General features: G+C 38.7%; 1 protein-coding gene across 8 annotated transcripts in view; it reads right to left on the bottom strand.

Moving 5' to 3' along the window:
• Positions 1-20,179, bottom strand: part of ASAP1 (ArfGAP with SH3 domain, ankyrin repeat and PH domain 1) — a 396,678-nt gene that overhangs the window by 182,920 nt on the left and 193,579 nt on the right. For all 8 annotated transcript variants that reach the window (XM_065519634.1, XM_045399283.2, XM_005564080.4 and 5 more), the window contains one exon: positions 10,754-10,826. In XM_065519634.1, the coding sequence (XP_065375706.1) occupies positions 10,754-10,826 (73 nt within the window). The remainder of the gene's footprint in view (positions 1-10,753; positions 10,827-20,179) is intronic.

A 20,179-nucleotide genomic window follows, 5' to 3' on the forward strand; every position in this document is an offset into this window, starting at 1 on the left:
CTCTGTTTCCTTACATTTTCCCACCACCACTAACTGTATTAGTCTATTGTTAAGATTAAAGACAAAGTCCTTGGAGGCAGAAAGCCTTGTGGACATTTTTTAAAACTGCTTTTCTCCATGCCACTTTGGATGATTCATTTCTATAATTTCTGAAGGTCATTTTGAATTTGGAGTTGTTCTTTCAAAGTCCTAGCCAAGCCTCAGCACGAGTCTGGCCCCAGCCTCTGGGGTGTTATCTGGAAACTCAGCATGCATATTCTCATTTCTGCAGCACTGACAAATCCATTAAATAACAGAGCCCCAAGAAAAGATACCCAAAGAGTTCCACAGGGCTATTACTCAGGATTTAAACAGCACCTGAACATCACTCTCCTATAGCAGAAGTAGAAATGTTCTCTCTTCTGGCTTCATCATACAGCCTTCCTACCTGCCAGAAGAAGTACACATTACACTTCGGTTTACTGATGGCTCTGTAGGTAATTGCAATGCTTTGAGATCTGGCCCCTAAAATAGGCAGCAAAGACACAACCAATTCCTCCCCTGCTTCAGCCTCCACAGTATAACCACCCAATGGAGCCAACCCTTCTAAATAAATAGGTGTTTAAAAATAGGACCCCATATTTTACTACTAATTCACAAACTTTCACTAAGCACCTACAATGGGATACAAAGGTTATTTAGTGTTTAGAATTATGGCCTTGGGTATGACCTTTAAGTCCTTCTGAGTTAGTTTCTTGGCTTATAAATTATATGTAAAATTGAGATAATAAAACCTCATTGGGTTCTTGTTCTGCTAATGAGGTGGTAGCCTAGGACAGGACTCAGCCTGAGCAGCTACCCTCTGAACCAGTGCTCTGCAAACTATATTTTGTGGTTGTTTTTTTGAGACAGGATCTCATTCTGTTGCCCAGGTTGGAGTGCAGTGGTGCAATTACAGCTCACTGCAGACTTGACCTCACTGGTTCTGGCAATTCTCCCACCTCAGCCTCCTGAGTAGCTGGAACCCCAGGTGCATGCCACCATGCTCAGCTAATTTTTTTTTTTTGCAGAGATGGGGTTTTGCCATGTTGCCCAGGCTGGTCTTGAATTCCTGGGCTCAAGTGATTCGCCTCCCTTGGTCTCCCAAAGTGCTGGAACTACAGGCGTGAGCCACACTGCACTTGGACTCTCCGAATTATTTTTAATCATCAATCTCTGTTAGTAAAACATTTCAAAGCATTTCCAGTCAATGCTTGTATGTTTATTTAATCAATTATATATTATTATATATTATACTACATATAATATAGTACATATTACATATAACATATTGTTTATATAAATCACTGGTTCTGATCTCAATGTCAGAGGTTCCAAAAACCCCTGAAATTGAAATATTCTGCTTTGTAAGATTTTTTGTTTTAGGTTCAGATAAAGTGTGTTGTCTTTCTGAGGTTTACTAAGGGGTCTATCTATGACCCCACAATGTTCGGAATTAGAAGAAATGTTAGCTGTATCTGAAGACAAAGCTTCTTGCCCTTTCTGGGTGCACAGTTGGCGAGTCTGAGGGAAGGGCAACAGCACATGTGCGATCAAAAGGGGCAGGTCTCTTTGGATCAGTTGCTATAGAAATGCGGTATTGTTAGAAACTATCAACTCCCCTTTGGTTATAAACAGGACATTTTAGAGGCTACCAAAGTATCTTCATCTCACTTCATAAACAGACCAGAAAAAAAATCATCATCTCTGTTTCACTGGTAGAAAAACCAAGGTCCTGAGAAATGAAGGACTTGTTAAGAAATACTTAGTTACTTCCTGTCAGAGTAGAGATCACATCCCAGCTCTCTACCTAGGAGCATCCCAACTCCTCACTGTACAGGCAGCATAGAACACTCCCCAAAACATGACCTCAACTAGGCTTCTCCACTTCAGAACTCTGGGAAAAGGCATCACCCTCAAATGTGGACAAGTAAGATAATGAGGACCACAGAGAACACAGATGTGCAGGGTACTCCAAAAGTGTGTGTTTGTGATTCAGAATATACACAATGGGCCAGGAGCAGTGGCTCACGCTGGTAATTAGCACTTTGGGAAGCCAAGGTGGGTGAACTGCTTGAGCCCAGGTGGTCAAGACCAGTCTAGGAAATACGGCAAAACCACGTCCCTACAAAAACCACAAAAATTAGCCAGGCATGGTAGCAAGTGCCTGTGGTCCCAGCTACTCGGGAGGTTGAGGTGGGAGGACCACCTGAGTCTAGGACGGCGAGGCTGAAGTGAGCCAAGATCATGCCATCACACTCCAGCCTGGGCAACAGCATGAGACCCTGAGTTTAAAAAAAAAAAAAAGCCGGGCGCGGTGGCTCACGCCTGTAATCCCAGCACTTTGGGAGGCCGAGGCGGGCGGATCACAAGGTCAGGAGATCGAGACCACGGTGAAACCCCGTCTCTACTAAAAATACAAAAAATTAGCCGGGCGCGGTTGTGGGCGCCTGTAGTCCCAGCAACTCGGGAGGCTGAGGCAGGAGAATGGCGTGAACCCGGGAGGCGGAGCTTGCAGCGAGCCGAGATCGCGCCACTGCACTCCAGCCTGGGCGACAGAGCGAGACTCCGTCTCAAAAAAAAAAAAAAAAAAAAAAAAAAAAAGGATCTAAATAATGGAAAAAACAAACCTTTAACTTGAAAAAAAAAAAGACACGTGCCTATTATTTTTTTCTTTTAGCTCATCTGATTTTTCTACAGTAAACACATTAATATCACACTGCACTTTCACAATGGGGGAAGAAACCAGAAAACACCACTGAGAAAAATCAGCACGGGCTGTTCCAGTCCCCTCAGCACCCATACTGTTCTCCATAAAGAAAAAAGTACATGTTTGATCAATTACCCGAGACATGGAAGATCTGAAAATATCCCTGTTGCCTGTGAATGCAACAGACAAACTGGCCAAGCAAAGTCATCCTCTATCAACCTCTAAATGTTCTGTCTTATGGTACTGATTATCAATGAAAACCACTTCAGAATCAGGCACAATCTGCTTGATTTGCATACCCAAATGGGGCATCACAAAATCAATAAGTAGTTATTCTTTCTTGCTAAAGGCTTAATTGGAGAAACCTCTCCAGTCGTAAAAATAGACATATAAAAATTCACGTTGACATGTGAACTAGAAATAAAATTAAACACACACATATGACTGCTTGTTAGAGGTTGTCATGGCACGGTTGTTTTCAGAGGGCAGATTCTTTGCCATGGTTTAAGTGCAACAGCTTTATACAGGAAAATACAATCCTACTTTAATGAGACATAAACCATTTAAGAATGATGAAAATGCAACTGGAAATAAGAGGCAGCAAGACATAGGTAAAGTCATAGAATCTTGACTGTAGTTGTCAAGAAGGGTCTGTTTAAGGCTCAAAGGTGGTTCCTAACAGTCATTAATCTGAATCTTTATGTAAACAGTGAAAATAATTAATTGAAGACTGAAAAGCACAATGGACTCTACCTGGCACATAGTAGGTATTCAACAAATGGCATCTATTATTTATTTTTACCAAAATAAATCATTAAAGCATAGAAACACATTTATATATTCACCTTTAACAGAGCAAATCTGTTGTTCATCCTAAGGCTTAAAAAAAAACCCCAAACTAGGCTGGGTGTGGTGGCTCACGCCTGTAAACCCCAACACTGTGGTAGGCAGAGGTGGGTTCAAGACCAGCCTGGGCAACATGGTGAAGCCCCATCTCTACCAAACATCACCTCCCTCCCACACACAAAACAAAAATTAGCTGGGCATGGTGGCATGCAACTGTGGTCCCAGCTGCTACTCGGGAGGCTGAGGAGGGAGGATCACCTGAGCCTGGGAGGTCAAGGATACAGTGAGCTGAGATTGCGCTACTGCACTGCAGCCTGGGCAACACAGTGAGATCCTGTCTCCAAAAAAAAAAAAAATACACCAACCCCAAACTAGTGGTTGTGGGATAAAATTATTTAAAACTACTTAATTTATCATGATGTATATTCCCCAAAGATAGAAGCACACATCATTAAAAAATTAACTCATTTTAAGTAAAATGAGAGCACTCATTCTACAACCAGCAAAATAGAGGAAGTGCATACACAGGCTCATACACGCAGTGAATAGCTTCTAATTTCAAGTAAAAGAATATGCGAGCCAATAACTAGGATCCAAAAATTGAAACTTTCTAAGAAGCCTGGGGTTTTAATATTATTCTGGAAAGAGACACCGATTTTTAAACAGCATTCTTTTGAATCCCTCCAGTTTATCCCCATATAATTTAAGGAGTAATGCTCTCCTGGGTAAGTATATTCACTTTTGGGGGAAAAAAAACCCTTCCTTGACCATTCTGAAGGAACTCATTATTTTAATTTGTTTTCACTTCCCAAGGAGTAATAATAGACCCACAAGAATTCAAAATGCCTTGAAGGCCCAAAGAAATTTGTTTAGATTTTGCTCAATCATGGTATTTCTATCTAAAGCCTTTTAAGAGCTTAAGAATTGTTATTTTTATTAATCAATTTACTGTAATTCAAAAAGATTTAAAAAAAAAATCTGGTTATCCACAAACTTGAAAACAGCAAAAAAGGTAAAATTTCCTAGAGACAAGCTGCTTTTGTACACCTTGTGACATTTTATTCTAATCTATTATACCTCTTACATATGCCTGTTAAGAGAATTATTCTCCCCACTGAACACCGCAGGATTAAAATAAGCATTACATGACACCACGGTAAGACACCGAACCTAATTACCAACTCTAGTTACAACTGAATTCACACTATACCTTCAAGTTTGAGGAAATGCTTAACTAAAAAATAGCTCAAATGAAGTTGTTTGGTTACAAAAGCATTTGCTTCCTATCCATTGATAAATTGAGTACTTTACCTTTAAAATCCTAGATTTCCTTGTGCACTATGAGCTTTTTCTTAAAATACATAATTTAACAAAATGAAAAACTGGAGAGAACACCACACATTTTTTGCCTTAAAAAACACAAATACTCTCTTATAAAACTACTACTTAATTCTAACTGAAAGGGAATGGGAGACAAAAATGTAAGGAAATAAAATCAATGGCTGTCTTTCTTGTAATGAAAAAGCTACAAAACTGTTTACAACAATTTAGCTGTGTTTTGAAAATAAGACTTTCACATCATATGCTTGTGATCAAATTATATACCACTATCATTTTTTTCTTGCCCAGAAACATTAAAGGATTTACAAGCCTCAACTTTCAGACCAACAATGTTATAGATTCTAAGGGGCAGCATGTGTTACCAATAAGCTATCATTTATTCTGAATATATCCTGGCATACATTCTAAGGTACCAGCCATATAATAATATGTTCATTTAATTTGAGCAAAAAAAAAAAAAAGCCAAAACTTTAACACAGAAAAAGACCTAGTAGCAGGAATATCCTGAGTTCCTATTCCCAGAAAAAAGTGTATACCTGTAACTGTGTTGTGTGAGAATGTATCTGTTCAAAAAGATTAATGTTTTCAACCTAACTCATTTGGTAGAACAGAAAACTCAGTATACCCATGCTTACTATGAACCACATGCTTCCATTTGTAAAAGTGTCACACTGTGTTTTTTAAACAATACTGAGAAGCAAACAGTAAGCTCTTTTCTCAAGCCACACCTGACTTATGTGCATTCACATGCTTATGCTTCCGAGGGAATGCCAGCCCCACTCCTACTGTACTGACCCAGGGTCTCTCACAAAGATCAAGATCAAGATGCCAGCCAGGGCTACAGTTGTCTGAAAGTTTGCCTGGGGTTAGATTTGCTTCCATGTCTCACTTGCAAGGCTGGCAAGTGTGTGGTAGTTCTCCATAGGACTGCTTGAGTATCCTCAATATGATAGCTGGCTTCCTTCAAAGAAAATGATCAGAAAAAGAATGGAAGGACCAGGTGGAAGCTATCTTGCCTATGGACTGGCCTTGGAAATCACATGGCATCACTTCTACTACATTCTATTCATTAGAAGGGAGTTAATAACTCTGGTGGTACATTCAAGGGGAAGGGGGATTAGGCTCTATCTTTGTAAAGAAAATTGCCCAAGAATTACAATAAATTAAAACCTCCACAGTGCCCAAGAAACTAGTCATTTTAATCATACATTAGCAAAAGGGCAAAAGGAGGGAGAAAAGGGAAAAGGGAGAGGGACCACTAAGGCAGACTTCCTAAACGACAATCTGTTTCACAGATTAATAATGTTAAAACTTCAAAACTTAGAGAATAACAGAGGAAAACTGAATAGCGTGGAGAATTTTCCATTGGTCTAAGCAGTTCACAGAATTGAGTTTTGTTTTGTTTTTTAAAATGTCCTCATACACAACAAGGAAAAGTGAGACACAAATTCCCAGAACAATCTTGAAACTAAAGGGCTTGAGTGGAGACAATTTGTTAAAAAACAAAACAAAACAAAACAAACAACAACAACCAAAAAACCCCTCATTTTCATACTGTGTACTAGTACTGATAAAAGTTTATGTGTAAAAATAGCACATTTTAAGAGTAACAAGCTTCACAATGTTTAGCCATCTTTCAAATCACTTTGTGAAGTTGAGTGATTGGTAACCTCCAACCAGAAATATAGAAATGCTTTTTAAATGTTCAAAAAGTATCCCATGGGTTTTGTATCACTTAAGCATTGTGAGAAAACAAGAAAATTATAAAAATGCATTGGGAAACAGATAGCAGGGTTCAGCTTCTTGTGGTTTCTCTGGATGAGGCCAAAAGCCCTTGCAGGGAAACAGCTTGGATTCCACTGAGCATGTATCATGGAAAGCTATGCAACACCACTGTTTTACTCATTTAGTCATTTTTAAAGAATTAAATGTCATAGTGTTGTCCATAAACCCAGCTATACTATACTTGCTCATGACTGCAGAAACCCTATCAGGCCTCAATAGTCTGTGAGGAACCTGGAGGGATCTGAGTTTGTCCCTATATTTCTGAGACAGGACCATGGTAATACTATTTGTGGTCTCATCTGGGAAACACCAAAGTCATCCCACAGATTACAATGCTGGGAGTTTCCATTTGATGGATCCATTCATGAATATTCACGATTAGTGAATATTAATAGCTGGTCTCAGAGAGCTTCCCAGGTAGTAATCCATCCAGCCAACATGTAGCGATTCATTCAACCCTTATTGAGCCCCTGCCATGTGTTAGGTAGAAGACAAATACAAAGTACCTGTAAAGAGCAAAGCTGGGGGCAGCTGGGCTCTCTTTCTGTTATTTGCCAGGTATGGTACCCTGAACAAGTTATTCTGGCTCTCTAAGCTTCAGTTTCATTATCTATAAAATGAGAACAATGGTACTCACCTTATCGGCTTGTTTGGCTTAGCCTAGTACAGCATAAATACACAACGAATATCATTTCCTCCAGGTGGTACTCCCTTAGTACCTTCCTCATACTACCTCAGATCCTTCTTCCTATTTCACCCTTTGCACTTTGTAAGCTTTCTTTTATAGCACATCCTAGTTTCTAGTTATAAATACTTTGATGATCTGATTAACATTTATCTCTCCCCTACTGGATTGTAAAATTCATGAAGGCGGAGACTTTGATATGCCAAACACCTAACGCCCAGAACAGGAGAATATAATAGGTGCTCAATAAATACCTTTTTGAACAAACTAATAAATTACCTTGACAAATGCATAAACTATGAAGATGAAAAACATAGTACTAGTCTTATCAAAAAGCTCATAGGCCAGTGCAACAGTTCTTAATTTTAGCTGCAAGTTAGAATCCGCTGGGGAATAACATATTTTTTAATCTCAATAGCTAGGCACTACTCTGGAACAATTCTAGGGTAAGGGTCTGAGAGATTCCTGTTTTTGTTTTTAAGAGTTCTTCAGGTGATCCTAATCAACAAAGGTAAGACTCATTATCTACTCCAAGAGAGATGGTTAATAATTGCAATACAGTGGGATACATGTTCTCCTACAGTATCAGTCTAAAAGAACAAAAGAACTTCCTGTGATGATGGAGAAGTTTTTATTTCTGCACTATCTAATATGGCACCCACTAGTCACATATGGCTGTTAAATTCTTGAAATGTGGCTAAAACTGAAGAACTGAATTTTACATTTTATTTTAATTCATTTAAAATTTAAAACCATATGTCACTAGAGGCTACTCTAATAGTACAAACCTAGAAGGAGGGCACACAGAACCCCTAATCCAGACTGGAGAGATTCAATGTTCAGTTAGCTGTGCCACTCCCATCCACAAAGAGGGTGCAGTCTACTGGAGGAAGCTGTACCCAAATTACACATATAGCCCTTGAACTCTCTCCTCTTTACATCCATACAGGAACAATCTCTCCCTTCTGTCATACCCAGGGCAGCTGTGATCAAGGAAATCCTTTAAAGAACAGGAAGAAGCATATCCCCCAGTAGAGGAGCCTTTGTATGAGCTGTTGAGTGATGTGGTCATTGTGGCCAAGGGATGAAATGCATCTTGAGGGAGAACATTTGGAAAAGAGTCACATGGAGGGGGCCTTCAGCACAGTAAATACAGCAGCATCTCACAGCTGTAAAGCAAAGATCTCCTTTTTGCAGCTCACAAGTGTAGAGCCTCAGGCACAAACCATCATCACATTACAGAGAACTGACCGTTCTTCCTGAGACAAATAATGGTTCTCATTAAGCTCTTTATAAAATCAGGCTGGTCAAATGTTATATGTGGAATCACTGAATTAAAATAGAGAAGGCACTCAAGCATTCATCTAGCTGTCCTTTTCCCCCATCTACCATTTGTTAAGCACCTACTATGTGGCAGGCAGTGTATTAGGGGCCTTAGATGGTCTCTCCTTTTGTCCATACAATCCCCTGCACATTAGATATTATTTTTTTAATTTATGGTAAGGAAATGTAAGACTCCTGGAAGTTAAATAATATACTTGACTTGAACCAGTTTAACAAAGCTAGGATTCAAACTCAGACTTAGACTACTTGAGTTTCTCTCTTTTTTAAAAGGGTGTGCAGTGTTCTATTATATATATACTATGGTTTATTTAATAAATCCCTTTTATTTTCTGCTCTTCCAAATCACAACCAAGGCTTCAGTGAACCTCCTTGTATATAATACTTTAAATATATTTTTATTGGTATATAATATACATACCTACAGAAAAGTATATAAATCCTAAGTTCAGCATCTGATGAATTATCAAAAAGTGAACTTTACCATGTAACCACCACTAGCATCAAGAAACGACAATATCAGCACCCCAGAAGCCCGCTTTGTGGCATCTCCTAGTTATTTATCCCACTCACCTCCCGAAAGAGCTAATATCAAATATAAGGGCCTATCACAGTGTAGGAGTTCATTGAAAAAAATGCTAATGGCAGAAGTTATAAATTAGGTATATAACTTAAGCCAAGACCTAAAACAACATTTGGTCATAACTACATGACCATTAGTTATCTACATTAATGAGAAGTTAGTGTTTTATTGGATATAAAGAAATTAGGGAGCAAAATGAAGGCACCAGGGTGCAAACTGTGTTAACAATTAATACTACAGAATGTCTCAAGGCCTGGGGGGGTTAAAAAACAAGAGAATATTAGGTTTCCAGTTTCATTTGGCTAGTGATTCCCAGCTCTGATGAGACGGGAGGGCCATAAAGTACCTGAGGGTTTTGGCTTGTTCACGTTCCATTCAGCTCAATAATTTCATGATGATAAAATTAAGAGGAACAAGCATTTATTGAACTCCCATAACCTGGCAGGCCCTTTTCAGATATGAGCTCATTAAATCCCTTCAACAACTTTTTAAATACCACTATCCTCATGTTACGGAAGAAAAATGGAAGCTCAAGAAGGAGAAATAACTAGCTCAAGGTCACCTTGCTAATAAGAAGTGGATTAGCAAGGATGAAAGCCCGTATCTGTCCAACTTCATGGCCTGCGCTCTTTCTATTATAGTCTGCTGCCTTCCCTCCCAGGTTTTCTGTTAAGTTACAGACCACTGATTTCTTAGAGAAGTAACCCATTGGTAGGTGAGGTGGTACTGCAATAGTAACAAAAGATGTGAGTGAGAAACTCTGAAATCCATTTTATGTTTCCATGCCTCTCTTCTACAGTGCTGGAGCCTACCATTTTTTGTGGTTACTCTGTTTTGTTTTTTTTTTTTTTTTTTTAATTTGGTTTGTTTCCTCTTACTCACTGATGACATACTTTTGACTCCAAGGTGACAAAGTCACTAGACAGTTAAAACATTTAGTTACATAGGTTATCTGGCACACCTTCCAACAAAAGAAAAGATGATAGTTCACAGGTCTGTTGAGGTCTGAATTTAACTTTGCCCCCTCCTCTCTAACTTTTTCCACGACCATCGCCAATAATTTTTAAATGTGTACAGGTACACTGAAGAAGGGAAAAGATTCTGATGTGTTTAACTGAAGCCACTGAGTTACAGGTTGACCAAATTCACACAGAAATTTTATCTATTTCATGTCACTTGTGACAAAACTACTCATAACTCTATTAAGCACTTAAGGGTATAGTAAAATCCACTGCGACTAATGCTTTCTCTTCTTTCTGTTTTGGAAACACTAATAGGCTTGGGCTGATAGTCGAGATAAGAGAAAAAAAGAGAAATTTCTTTTACCTACTTACTTTTCCATTTGCGTCAAGTTTCCTATAAACTTAACATCTTTTAAATAACTAAGAAAACTCTGTAGACATTATTTATAATTCATGTTATCTGATTTTTAGTAAGTGCTTACCTTGACCAGAATTATATATTGCTTTTACAGACTTCTTCACTTTCTGAAGGGCTGTTCTATCTTGGTCTAGAGCCTAAAAGAGAAAAAAGGGGGAAAAGATATTAGAAGATTTGGTAAATTAAAAAAAAAAAAAGAAAGAAAAATTCATTTGTAATTGCATTTGTTTTCCTGCATACCAGAGCAACAGCAAACTGACATATTCATTAACAATGAATCATTTCAGACTGGAAGTCCCTGGCATCTGGGTAGTTATAGTTTCAGGAGAAGTACAGTCATTCCACAAAGCTCAGTGTGTGAAATGGATAGCATTCTAGTCAGTCAATTATCATGCTAAGTTACGCACAAGAAAGATAATACAAGACACCTAAGAAATCTTAAGGCTTGTATTCTCTCATGCATTTACAATCTGGTAAGGAGAAAAAGCAAGCATAGACATGAATGGCACAATACCCAGGCAAGAGGACACTGTCATTTTATCACCTAAATGGTAATTTTAGCCAGAAAAATGTTTCAAGGAGTATGAGTAGGAATGACCTGAAGAGCTTTTCACAGTGCTTTTAAGTTTTGGGATTTCTTTTAGTGTTAAAAAAAAATACTTATGACATATGGCAGTTGAATTTAAGCAATATTTTAATTTAAAAAAACAGTTTGGAAAATGCCATCATGATGCTGGTAACGCTTTTAAATTATTTCTTAGATGATGAATCAACACATTAATCTACTTGTGGTACAAGCGGGGGGCTTCTAGGAGTCTATTGTTGTTGATTCTTAATCCAGGTACAGGATATACAATTGTGTTTAGTTTGTTAAAATTCAGCAAATTGTGCATTTAGGATATGTACTCCTTTCTGTACGTGTATTACACTCAAAAAACAAGTTTAAAAGGGGGCATAGTCAATGTACTTGGCACACTGGACTAGCTTCTTAAAACAATTTTAGGCCCCTTTCTGCTACTTCAAGGGTCTGCGGTCAGCCTGGGAACCCCCAGATGATATGTCAAGATTTGCAGGGCATGAGAATAACAGTAATAAACTGCATAAATAAAATTTTAAAACATTAAATGTACACTCACATCCATTACATCATCTAAACCTTGGAACTTCAGACCAGAAAACTGAAGCCCGTAGAGGCTAAGTACTTCCCTGAAGAAGCTGAAACGGATAAAAGCAATGGTAGCAGGCACCTACAATTCCCCTTATGGAAAACGGTCTTTCCTACCATTTTCCTTCACCTCTTGTTCTCTAGACCCCAATGTCTGGCCGGGTAAGCACTAGACTCATACTGGACTCAATGACATTCCTAGGATTTCTGGGCTTGGAAACAAGCTCAGTCCCTTTCTGGTCACAACAGCTTAGGACTGCCAGTAGTTCTGTTTCTTGATGTGAGGAAAAATGTGGCCAGACAGAATGACACTAACAGAGACACAGTTACAGAGAAAAGAGGTAGAGACAGTCCTCTGGCATCCGAGTTTTTGCTTCCAGCTGTTCCCAAGGCATATGTCACTGTTAACCTTCCTATAGTCTGAGTACATGAGACAACAAATTCCTTCTGTCCTAAGCCAGTTGAGCTTGGAATTCTGTCACTTGCAACCACAGGTCCTAAATAACACTAGAACTAACATTTACTGAGCACTTACTAGACATGAGGTATAAAACTTATTATATTTATAAAACATATCAATTATATAAGATATATATGCTTTCAAATATTTTATCTCTTTGCATTGCATCTTTATAGAAATTCTGTTAAAGATCACCTTAATTTTTCAGATAAGGAAATGTAGTAGATCTTCAATAAATATTTATAGAAAGGGAAGGCAAGAAAGGTTAAGTAACTTTCCCAAGGTCACAGAGGCAGAAAATGATAACATCACATTCCACGCTTATATCTACCAAATCCCAAAGTGTATGCTTTCTTTACTGGGATGTTGAGACAAAAAACAGGGTTTCCAGACTGCAAGTCTAACACTATTTCCACCATACCCATCACTACATTCTAACTCCGTATCTTGTCACATCCACTGCCCACCTGTACTTCTGTTCAATATCTCCCTTTAAATACACTTGTATCTCTTTTAAAAAATTTAAATGACTGTATTGTAAAGAGCTAAAATAAATGAAAAACCATGATCATTTACCATTGATAGGAGATACCCTGAAAACTACAATGTACCTCTACCTATACAAAATGCTCCTTGGCTTAGGATCTCAAGTCATCTCACATACCTGTCATGCTGCATGTCATGCTTAAGGAAATGTTTTATGAGACATTTCAGGGAAGAGACAAATTTTGTATTACTGAAAAGATTTAAGATTTGCACTGTAGAGGAAAGAGGGAAGATAACCAGTATTTAACAAACACTTGGTATAAACCAGAAAGCATGCTAAGAGGTTTACACAGATTATCTCAGTTAATTCTCACAAAAGTCCTAGGAAATAAATATTATTATTATATCCATTTTATGAATGAGGAAACAGAGGCTTGGCTTAGAAAGGTTAACTTGTCCAGGGTAGCTGAGCTGGAATTTGAACCCAGGTCTCTGACAACACAGAGCCTTATCTTCTAACCACTACCTAATTCTGCATTCTAATGATATCTGCGATAAGCTGAGACTAAAAACAGTCTCATCATATGGGGGAGGTGGCAACTACATACCAGTTTTGAGATAAACCTGAGTTTTAAAAAAATATAAGACATTTAGATGGAAAATGATGCAAATAAGCATTTACTTAAAAGTAAATTTACTTAAAAAATGGGTTTATTCCTAGATGAACTGTTTCTGTGATGTCATTTTTTTAAAATGCTAAAAATAGTCATTAATTTTTTTCTATACTTACGATTGTCCTTTTTCCCTGATAAAAAACCTTGGGCCTTAGAGAAATTAGTTAGCTTGCCAAGCGCCACATACCAAGTAAGAGAAGAGCCAGCCTATGCTTTTTCAACCATGCCATCTAATCTGTTGTGGAAGGCAAGTCCAAGTTTCCCCTGAATCTTAACATTTCTTAATTACTTTCAAGAAAGAAACAAAGACCTGCTTCTGGAGGAAAATAACCTATCGGTTATCTTTGCGGGAATAATGACCAAAAAAGGTGACTGTAGTCTAAGAGAAATTACTAAGTGGACTTTACAGTTAACTCCAAATGAGCAAATGAATGTGAAAGATTTCAGCCGTAACATTTGTTGAGACTATCTACCTACTTCCTTCCGTTGGAGGGGGAGCGGGTACAGTCTCAGAATTTTTGTTTAATGTTTACCAACTTGCTTATGAACTGTTAGGGTGTAAAGTTCACCTACTCACTTTTAAAGTTTATTGAAAGCATCCCCATTTGACAGCTACAGTCAGTTAACTCTAGGTGACACTTCTTTTTCTTTTAAGCTCAAGTGTTTGGCCACTGGCAAAAATAAGCTAAATAAAATGCACTTTTAAGAGCCTCCTGTTTTAGAGAGCCAGGGGATACTGTCCTTCAGTCAAACAAGGCTCCCTCTAGAAATAACACATGTCTAAGTGTGCTACAAAGTTTTATTCCCATAAATGCCAAAAAACAACTGCAGTGACATCCTTTGAAATGTCATATATGTAAAATTAAATAAGGGCTAAGAGAAAAATGGTAGATATTATAGGCTATAAGATTATCTTTCCCAAATCATTAAAAGTAGGATAAAACATGTGCGGGCATTTTTAAGTATGTGTCTGCAGCTGAACAACACAAAAGGGTGGCGTGAGCGGGAAAGAATGAATTAACAAATACATGAATAAAGGAGAATGTAAAGTTGTGCCATACGACATCATTACATTCTCTTTAACATTACATAACTAAGGATCAGGGATGGTAATCTAGGAGAGTACTTCCAACCTTGACACGAAGACTTTCTACTTTTATTTCACACATAGTCCTAACAAGTTTTGTCATTTGAATCTAGGCACAGAGAAGATGCAGGCTGCTGCAAATCAGAGAGAGGCCACTGGGAAGCCATACTGATGGAGGCACTACATGAGAGCTGACAGCCAAAAGGATGTAGAAAAATTACAGAAACCAGACCATAAGGATGGAAAAGTCCTTTGAGACTTTGAGGACAGGAAGGGTAGCTTTTGAGACTTTGAGGACAGGAAGGATACCTCTAGGCCGAGTGGTATCCCTCAGTCACAGCAGAGTGAAACAGCGATGTTCTCAGAGACGTGTATGAATCTGACCATGCCTGCTCAGGGCATTTGAACTAGTTGATTGCTCTGCCTAGAACTCTTCCCCCAAGCTCTCTGGATGACTGGATCTTTCTTCTTACACAGGCCTCAGATTAAAAGTCCTTTCTCCACAAAAGTCTTCTAAGGATACCCTACAGCAGTGTACACACTCGGCCCACCCAAGGGGTACTCTCGAATGCACGTCATGCCAGTTTTTCCATAGTGTTACCACACCCTGAAATGATCCTGTTCATGATTTGTTTGCTTTTACAGTATTTCTCTAGAAGAATGGAAGTTCTATGAAAGCAGGGGCTTTGTATAACCTGTTCATGGCTGAGTTCCTATTCCCAGTGTCTAGCACACAGTAGATGCTCAAAAATGCTTATGAAATGAAGCGACAAATGACTGAATACATAAACTCATCAGTATAATCATCTCCACAAAACAGAAAAGTAGGCAACATAAGACTTGTTTTGAAAATGGTTGATAAAATAGTTTTAAATTTAGAAAACATGGTCCTCTGTAATTCTTCTCCTAATGGTTTTGAACAAAGTTTAAAGGTATACATATCTAATATGTATAGCCATATATGTAGAAGAGATATGACTATACAGTGATGAGAATAATGTCTTAAGAGGACATTGCCTTCCGTTATTCTGTGAACTTTCTTTAAAAATATTTTATTGAAATATATTTACGTTAACTGAGAAATGGCAATACTGTTGCCACTATTCATTAAGATTTTCTAAAATTCTAACTATTTTAGAATTACTTTCTAAATCTATGGCACTTTCTATATACTCAAGTGGGAAAATTGCTCTTAATTTGGGTAGATTTGATTTTAGATAATAACCACAATTCTTTGGAGCTAAATTTTATGAATATGTTTAAATAGTATATAACAATAAAATATCAGCATAGAATTTCCTAGAGATATGCCAAGGTAGCAGGGAATTATACCTACCATCTAGGAGTGCTGTGAGCATTCAATACGTTAATGTGCCTAGAAGTGGCTAGCACAAAGCCTTGAATGGAGCAGGTGTTCAAAAACGACTAGCTATCATTACTGTCACCTCAGAAGGCGGCTGCCAGTGAAACACTTGGAGCAGCGACAGCAAAACATCTCTGAAACAAATACTCCTATACCAAAGTGATTTCCTTAAAAAAAAATTTTTTTTTTTTAAACTTACTTGAAAAAAAAAGGGCTTCCATTGTATTGTTTTATAGTATATTCAGAGAGGTCACTTAAAAAATGCTTTTTAATGGATGCATTTGTCCCATAATCACCACAAGGTAAATGTTCTTATATGTGTTATTCCTTTAACAGGGGAAGCAAGGGAATGCTACTTTGGCCTAATTTTGGTTTAGACTGATTACTTCAGCCTTGAGTTTGTTAGGCAATCATGCTACCTTGATGGGAGGAGTGAGGATTGCAGAGTAATGTGTTTAGGGATGTCTAATTAACACTTGCATAAGAGGATGAAAAAGTGACATAAGTTCTCATGCAGCCTCACGCCAAATCAGTAAATTATTTATCCATTTTAAGTCTCCATATGCTAGAACACATACATGAATAATCATAATGTGAAGGCATAAGCTCTTTCTGTGCATTCATTCACATTGTTCAATGTGATCATGAGTAGAGCTGTGGATAAAGGTGCCAGAAGAAAGAATGACAATGAAGAATTGTCACTGTCTCCTCCTCAAAAAGGGGAGAGATACAGGCAAACCATGCAAATGTGTGCTGTCGGCCTTCCTGCATAGATTTTGGTATCTGTGGGGGTCCTGGAACCAATTTCTCTGAGATTTTTTCTCATGATCATCAAACTTGGGTTTTTACATCATTTAGGCATTTATTCATCCAGTCAGTGTGCTAGACGCTTCAACAGGCACCAGCCTAAGTGTGAAAACCAAATTGTGCATGTACCTCTCCTTAACCAGCTGCAGGCCTCCTCACTTCTTGCCACAGCAAAGCAGCAGCAACAAAACCCTTTGCTAGAAGACATGGGAAGCCTGGTAAGGCTTCTGATAGGATTGATAAAGTAAGCTGTTCATAAAACATTTATTATTGCTAGCCTGGGGCTTGCTTTATCCATACTTCTCATATCATTCCACTCTGTATCTTATTTTTTAGATGTTTAAGTACCTGTGTCTCTCCCCGTACTCCATCAACTGAAAACTCTGTAAGAATAATACCAGGATAATATTCATGTTTATTTCTTCACATAGAAGATGCTTTGTAAGGATTCACTGACATGAATGAAACGAATCTCTCTCCCTCTCTCTCTTTGGAGGAAGAAAGGAAAGATGAATGAATTCACTGTTCTTCTAATAAAACAAAGTCCTCGCTACTGCCTGTAAGGCCCTATGTGACCCAGCCTTTTGCCCTCTCCCCTCTGTTCCCATACCCTCCACTACTCATTATGTTCCAGCCACACCTACAGTCTTTCAAACCCCAATGCACCAGTCCTGCCTTAAAGCTTTTAGAATTGCTGACCTCTCTCCTGAAATCTTTTTCTTAAAACTCTCTTCGCCTAAATCTAAATGGGCCTAGCTTGTACCTTCTCTCTTTTTTTCTGGCTTTCAGCTCAAATGTCACCTCACAAGGACATTCTGATGGCCCAACTCCCAGTCACTCTCCATTCATTACCCTCTCTTACTACCTAGGAAGAACTAACATTCTCTGAAATGATCTTATTGTCATGCACCTGTGATTACGATCTGTCCCAATAGAATGTAATCTCTCAAAGAGGTGGTACTATCCTGTTCACGGCAATGTCACCAGCATGGAAAACAATAAGAGATGTGCAGTAAATATCTATTAATTTTTTTAAATTTCCCTTCTTTTCACAGGAAAAATGTATTAAAGTCATTTTAAAGATTTGTGTTAGTCACTGATCTGGCTGGAGGGCCGAATCAAGGGTGTACAGATCACCCTGTTGTAACCTAAAAGGCCCCAACAGGTAGCATGGTATCAGACTTACTAGAGCACTCAGTGGAAGCTGACTGAATGAACAAGCAAACAAATGGAAGGTGAAGGAATGAATATCTTCCTTATGTCTGTGTCTGACATTTGAGGACCTGTTGGTGGTTTCAGTTAAACTGACCTGAGTACTATGTGCATATGAACTCCTTGTTGCCTTGCCCTTTCCTACACTAGTAAACAGATGGTCCCAGAATCTCCTGACTACTTGAAATTAAAAACAAGAATGCCCATTCCCAGAGACTGTGGAAGAATCCAAAATGACCATGTGGGCACAATAAACCCTGCCAAAGCAGCTCTATCTCCTCATCTGAAAGGGTAAGTGGAGTGGCCACAAATGAAATTAAAACCCAACTAGTCTGAAAATACCTCTCATCATTTCCCCTCACTAGGATTATCTTTCTATGCACTCATCCACCCAGCAAACATTTACTAAGCAATGGCTAGGGGTTAGGCTATAAAGATACAGAAGTGAGTGAAACATAGCTTGTCTGTATGGCACACCTTTGGAAGAGCAAAATAAGTCTCATGGGGTTCCAGGGATAACAAAAAGAAGGTTGGAAAGGAATTAAGAAGAGAATAAGGAACTAACTAAGAGTGTCCCCTGTGGGCCAGGTGCTGCCCTAGGTCAATTCCATCTTCAACCCCTGCAATCTTAGAGGAGACGCCGCTCATGGCATTCTACCTGACACTCCTCTTACAACAAGCCAGAAAGGAATGGGAGTAAGGGTGCAGACAGGAAAGACAAGTTGAGGCAGAGAGAGCAGAACAGAAACAGGAACTCAAAGTACAGCCCCAATTACGGCAGTTTGAGGAGTTGAGGCGTGGAGTGCTAAGAATCATCCTGTGTAACAACTATACAACACCCACAGTTAGTGGGGTTCAACCAGGAAGCAGCAGCGCAGAATACTTGCCAACAGAGGAAGAGGGACCTGGCAGCAGCAGCTTATATGAAACGAAGACGTAAAGATGTTATCATTTGTTAGTTTCAAGATTAATATGAATTGAATGAGGCTGCCATGAAGGGGAAATGACCAACCTAAAATAAAATTTGATTTGCATAACACAGCCCCAAAATTGAAAGTTGATATGTGATCTGCAAATAAAGGTTTTAAGATGTTTATCTGTGCTGTTTTAGACTATAAAAAGTATCCTTAAGATTCTCCTGTGTTTATAAAGATTTCTATCAGACACATTTAATGTCCGCTACAGTGCCTACAGCTTAATGGTTGCATGGTTCTCAGCTGGAATTTGACCCAAGAACAGCAAAGATCTGTAGATCCTAAACTTTGAAGGGTTGCTTCACAGTTCAGATCCTTGGCAAAAATTTAACATACTACCTTCGGCCAGTATCTCCTAAACAATTCTAAGGATTTAGTCCATGCAAGAAAATATCACCAAGCTATCAACTTCCCGAGCCAAAGAAAAGGTATTGCATAAAACTAGCTCGCAAAAGTCTGCTTTCCTACGTAGGCATAAATTATTTGTTAGGTGTGTATACGTTTTGAGGCAGGGCCTATGTTAGGCCCAGAGTAGGCCTCAATAAATATCAGTCAAATAAATCTGACTCTATATTAAAAGCATCAAGAATTAAAGCTGTACAGAAGAAAACTGGAACTCAATAATGCTGCTGTTTATTTCTCACGTACTGCTTGTTTTAAAGCCTTAGTGTTTATTCCAATCACTCAAAGGAAGCACCATCTTAACTAAGGTAAATATTGCAACACATATTTTTTGTTTGGGTAGCACATGTAAAAGTATTCACTTTCTAATCGCCCCAGGACTCTTGGAGGATACAATGGTTCCCAAGCCTCATCTTGCCTTTCAAAAGTCAGTCACATCAAGTATCAATGATGAAATCATTTTATAATAATTTATGAAGGCTTAGGACCTGGATGAAGCACACTTCTCTCAATTAATTACCACGAGTTGTAGAGGAAGTCTTACAAAGTTCTACATATAACACGGGCAAAAGGAAGCCACTTGCGGTGAAGGGCCTGCCTACCTCCCTCCCCCGCACCCCATCACGGGGAAAGCAGACACTGAGAGAGACTAGATGAGTGAGAGGAAGGTATGGGCCTCCTATCATACCAACAACCTTTTCATTAAACCACTCTGCCTTTTGTACCAACGGCACAATTCAGCAATGTGTATAGAGAAAGGAAAATAGATCCCCTTCAAAACCCTTGATAGGGTTTGGCTCTGTGTCCCCACTCAACTCTCATGTCGAACCCCACATGTCAGGGAAGGAGCCTGGCGGGAG

Source organism: Macaca fascicularis, chromosome 8 (genome assembly GCF_037993035.2).
Source record: "Macaca fascicularis isolate 582-1 chromosome 8, T2T-MFA8v1.1".
NCBI lineage: Eukaryota > Metazoa > Chordata > Mammalia > Primates > Cercopithecidae > Macaca > Macaca fascicularis.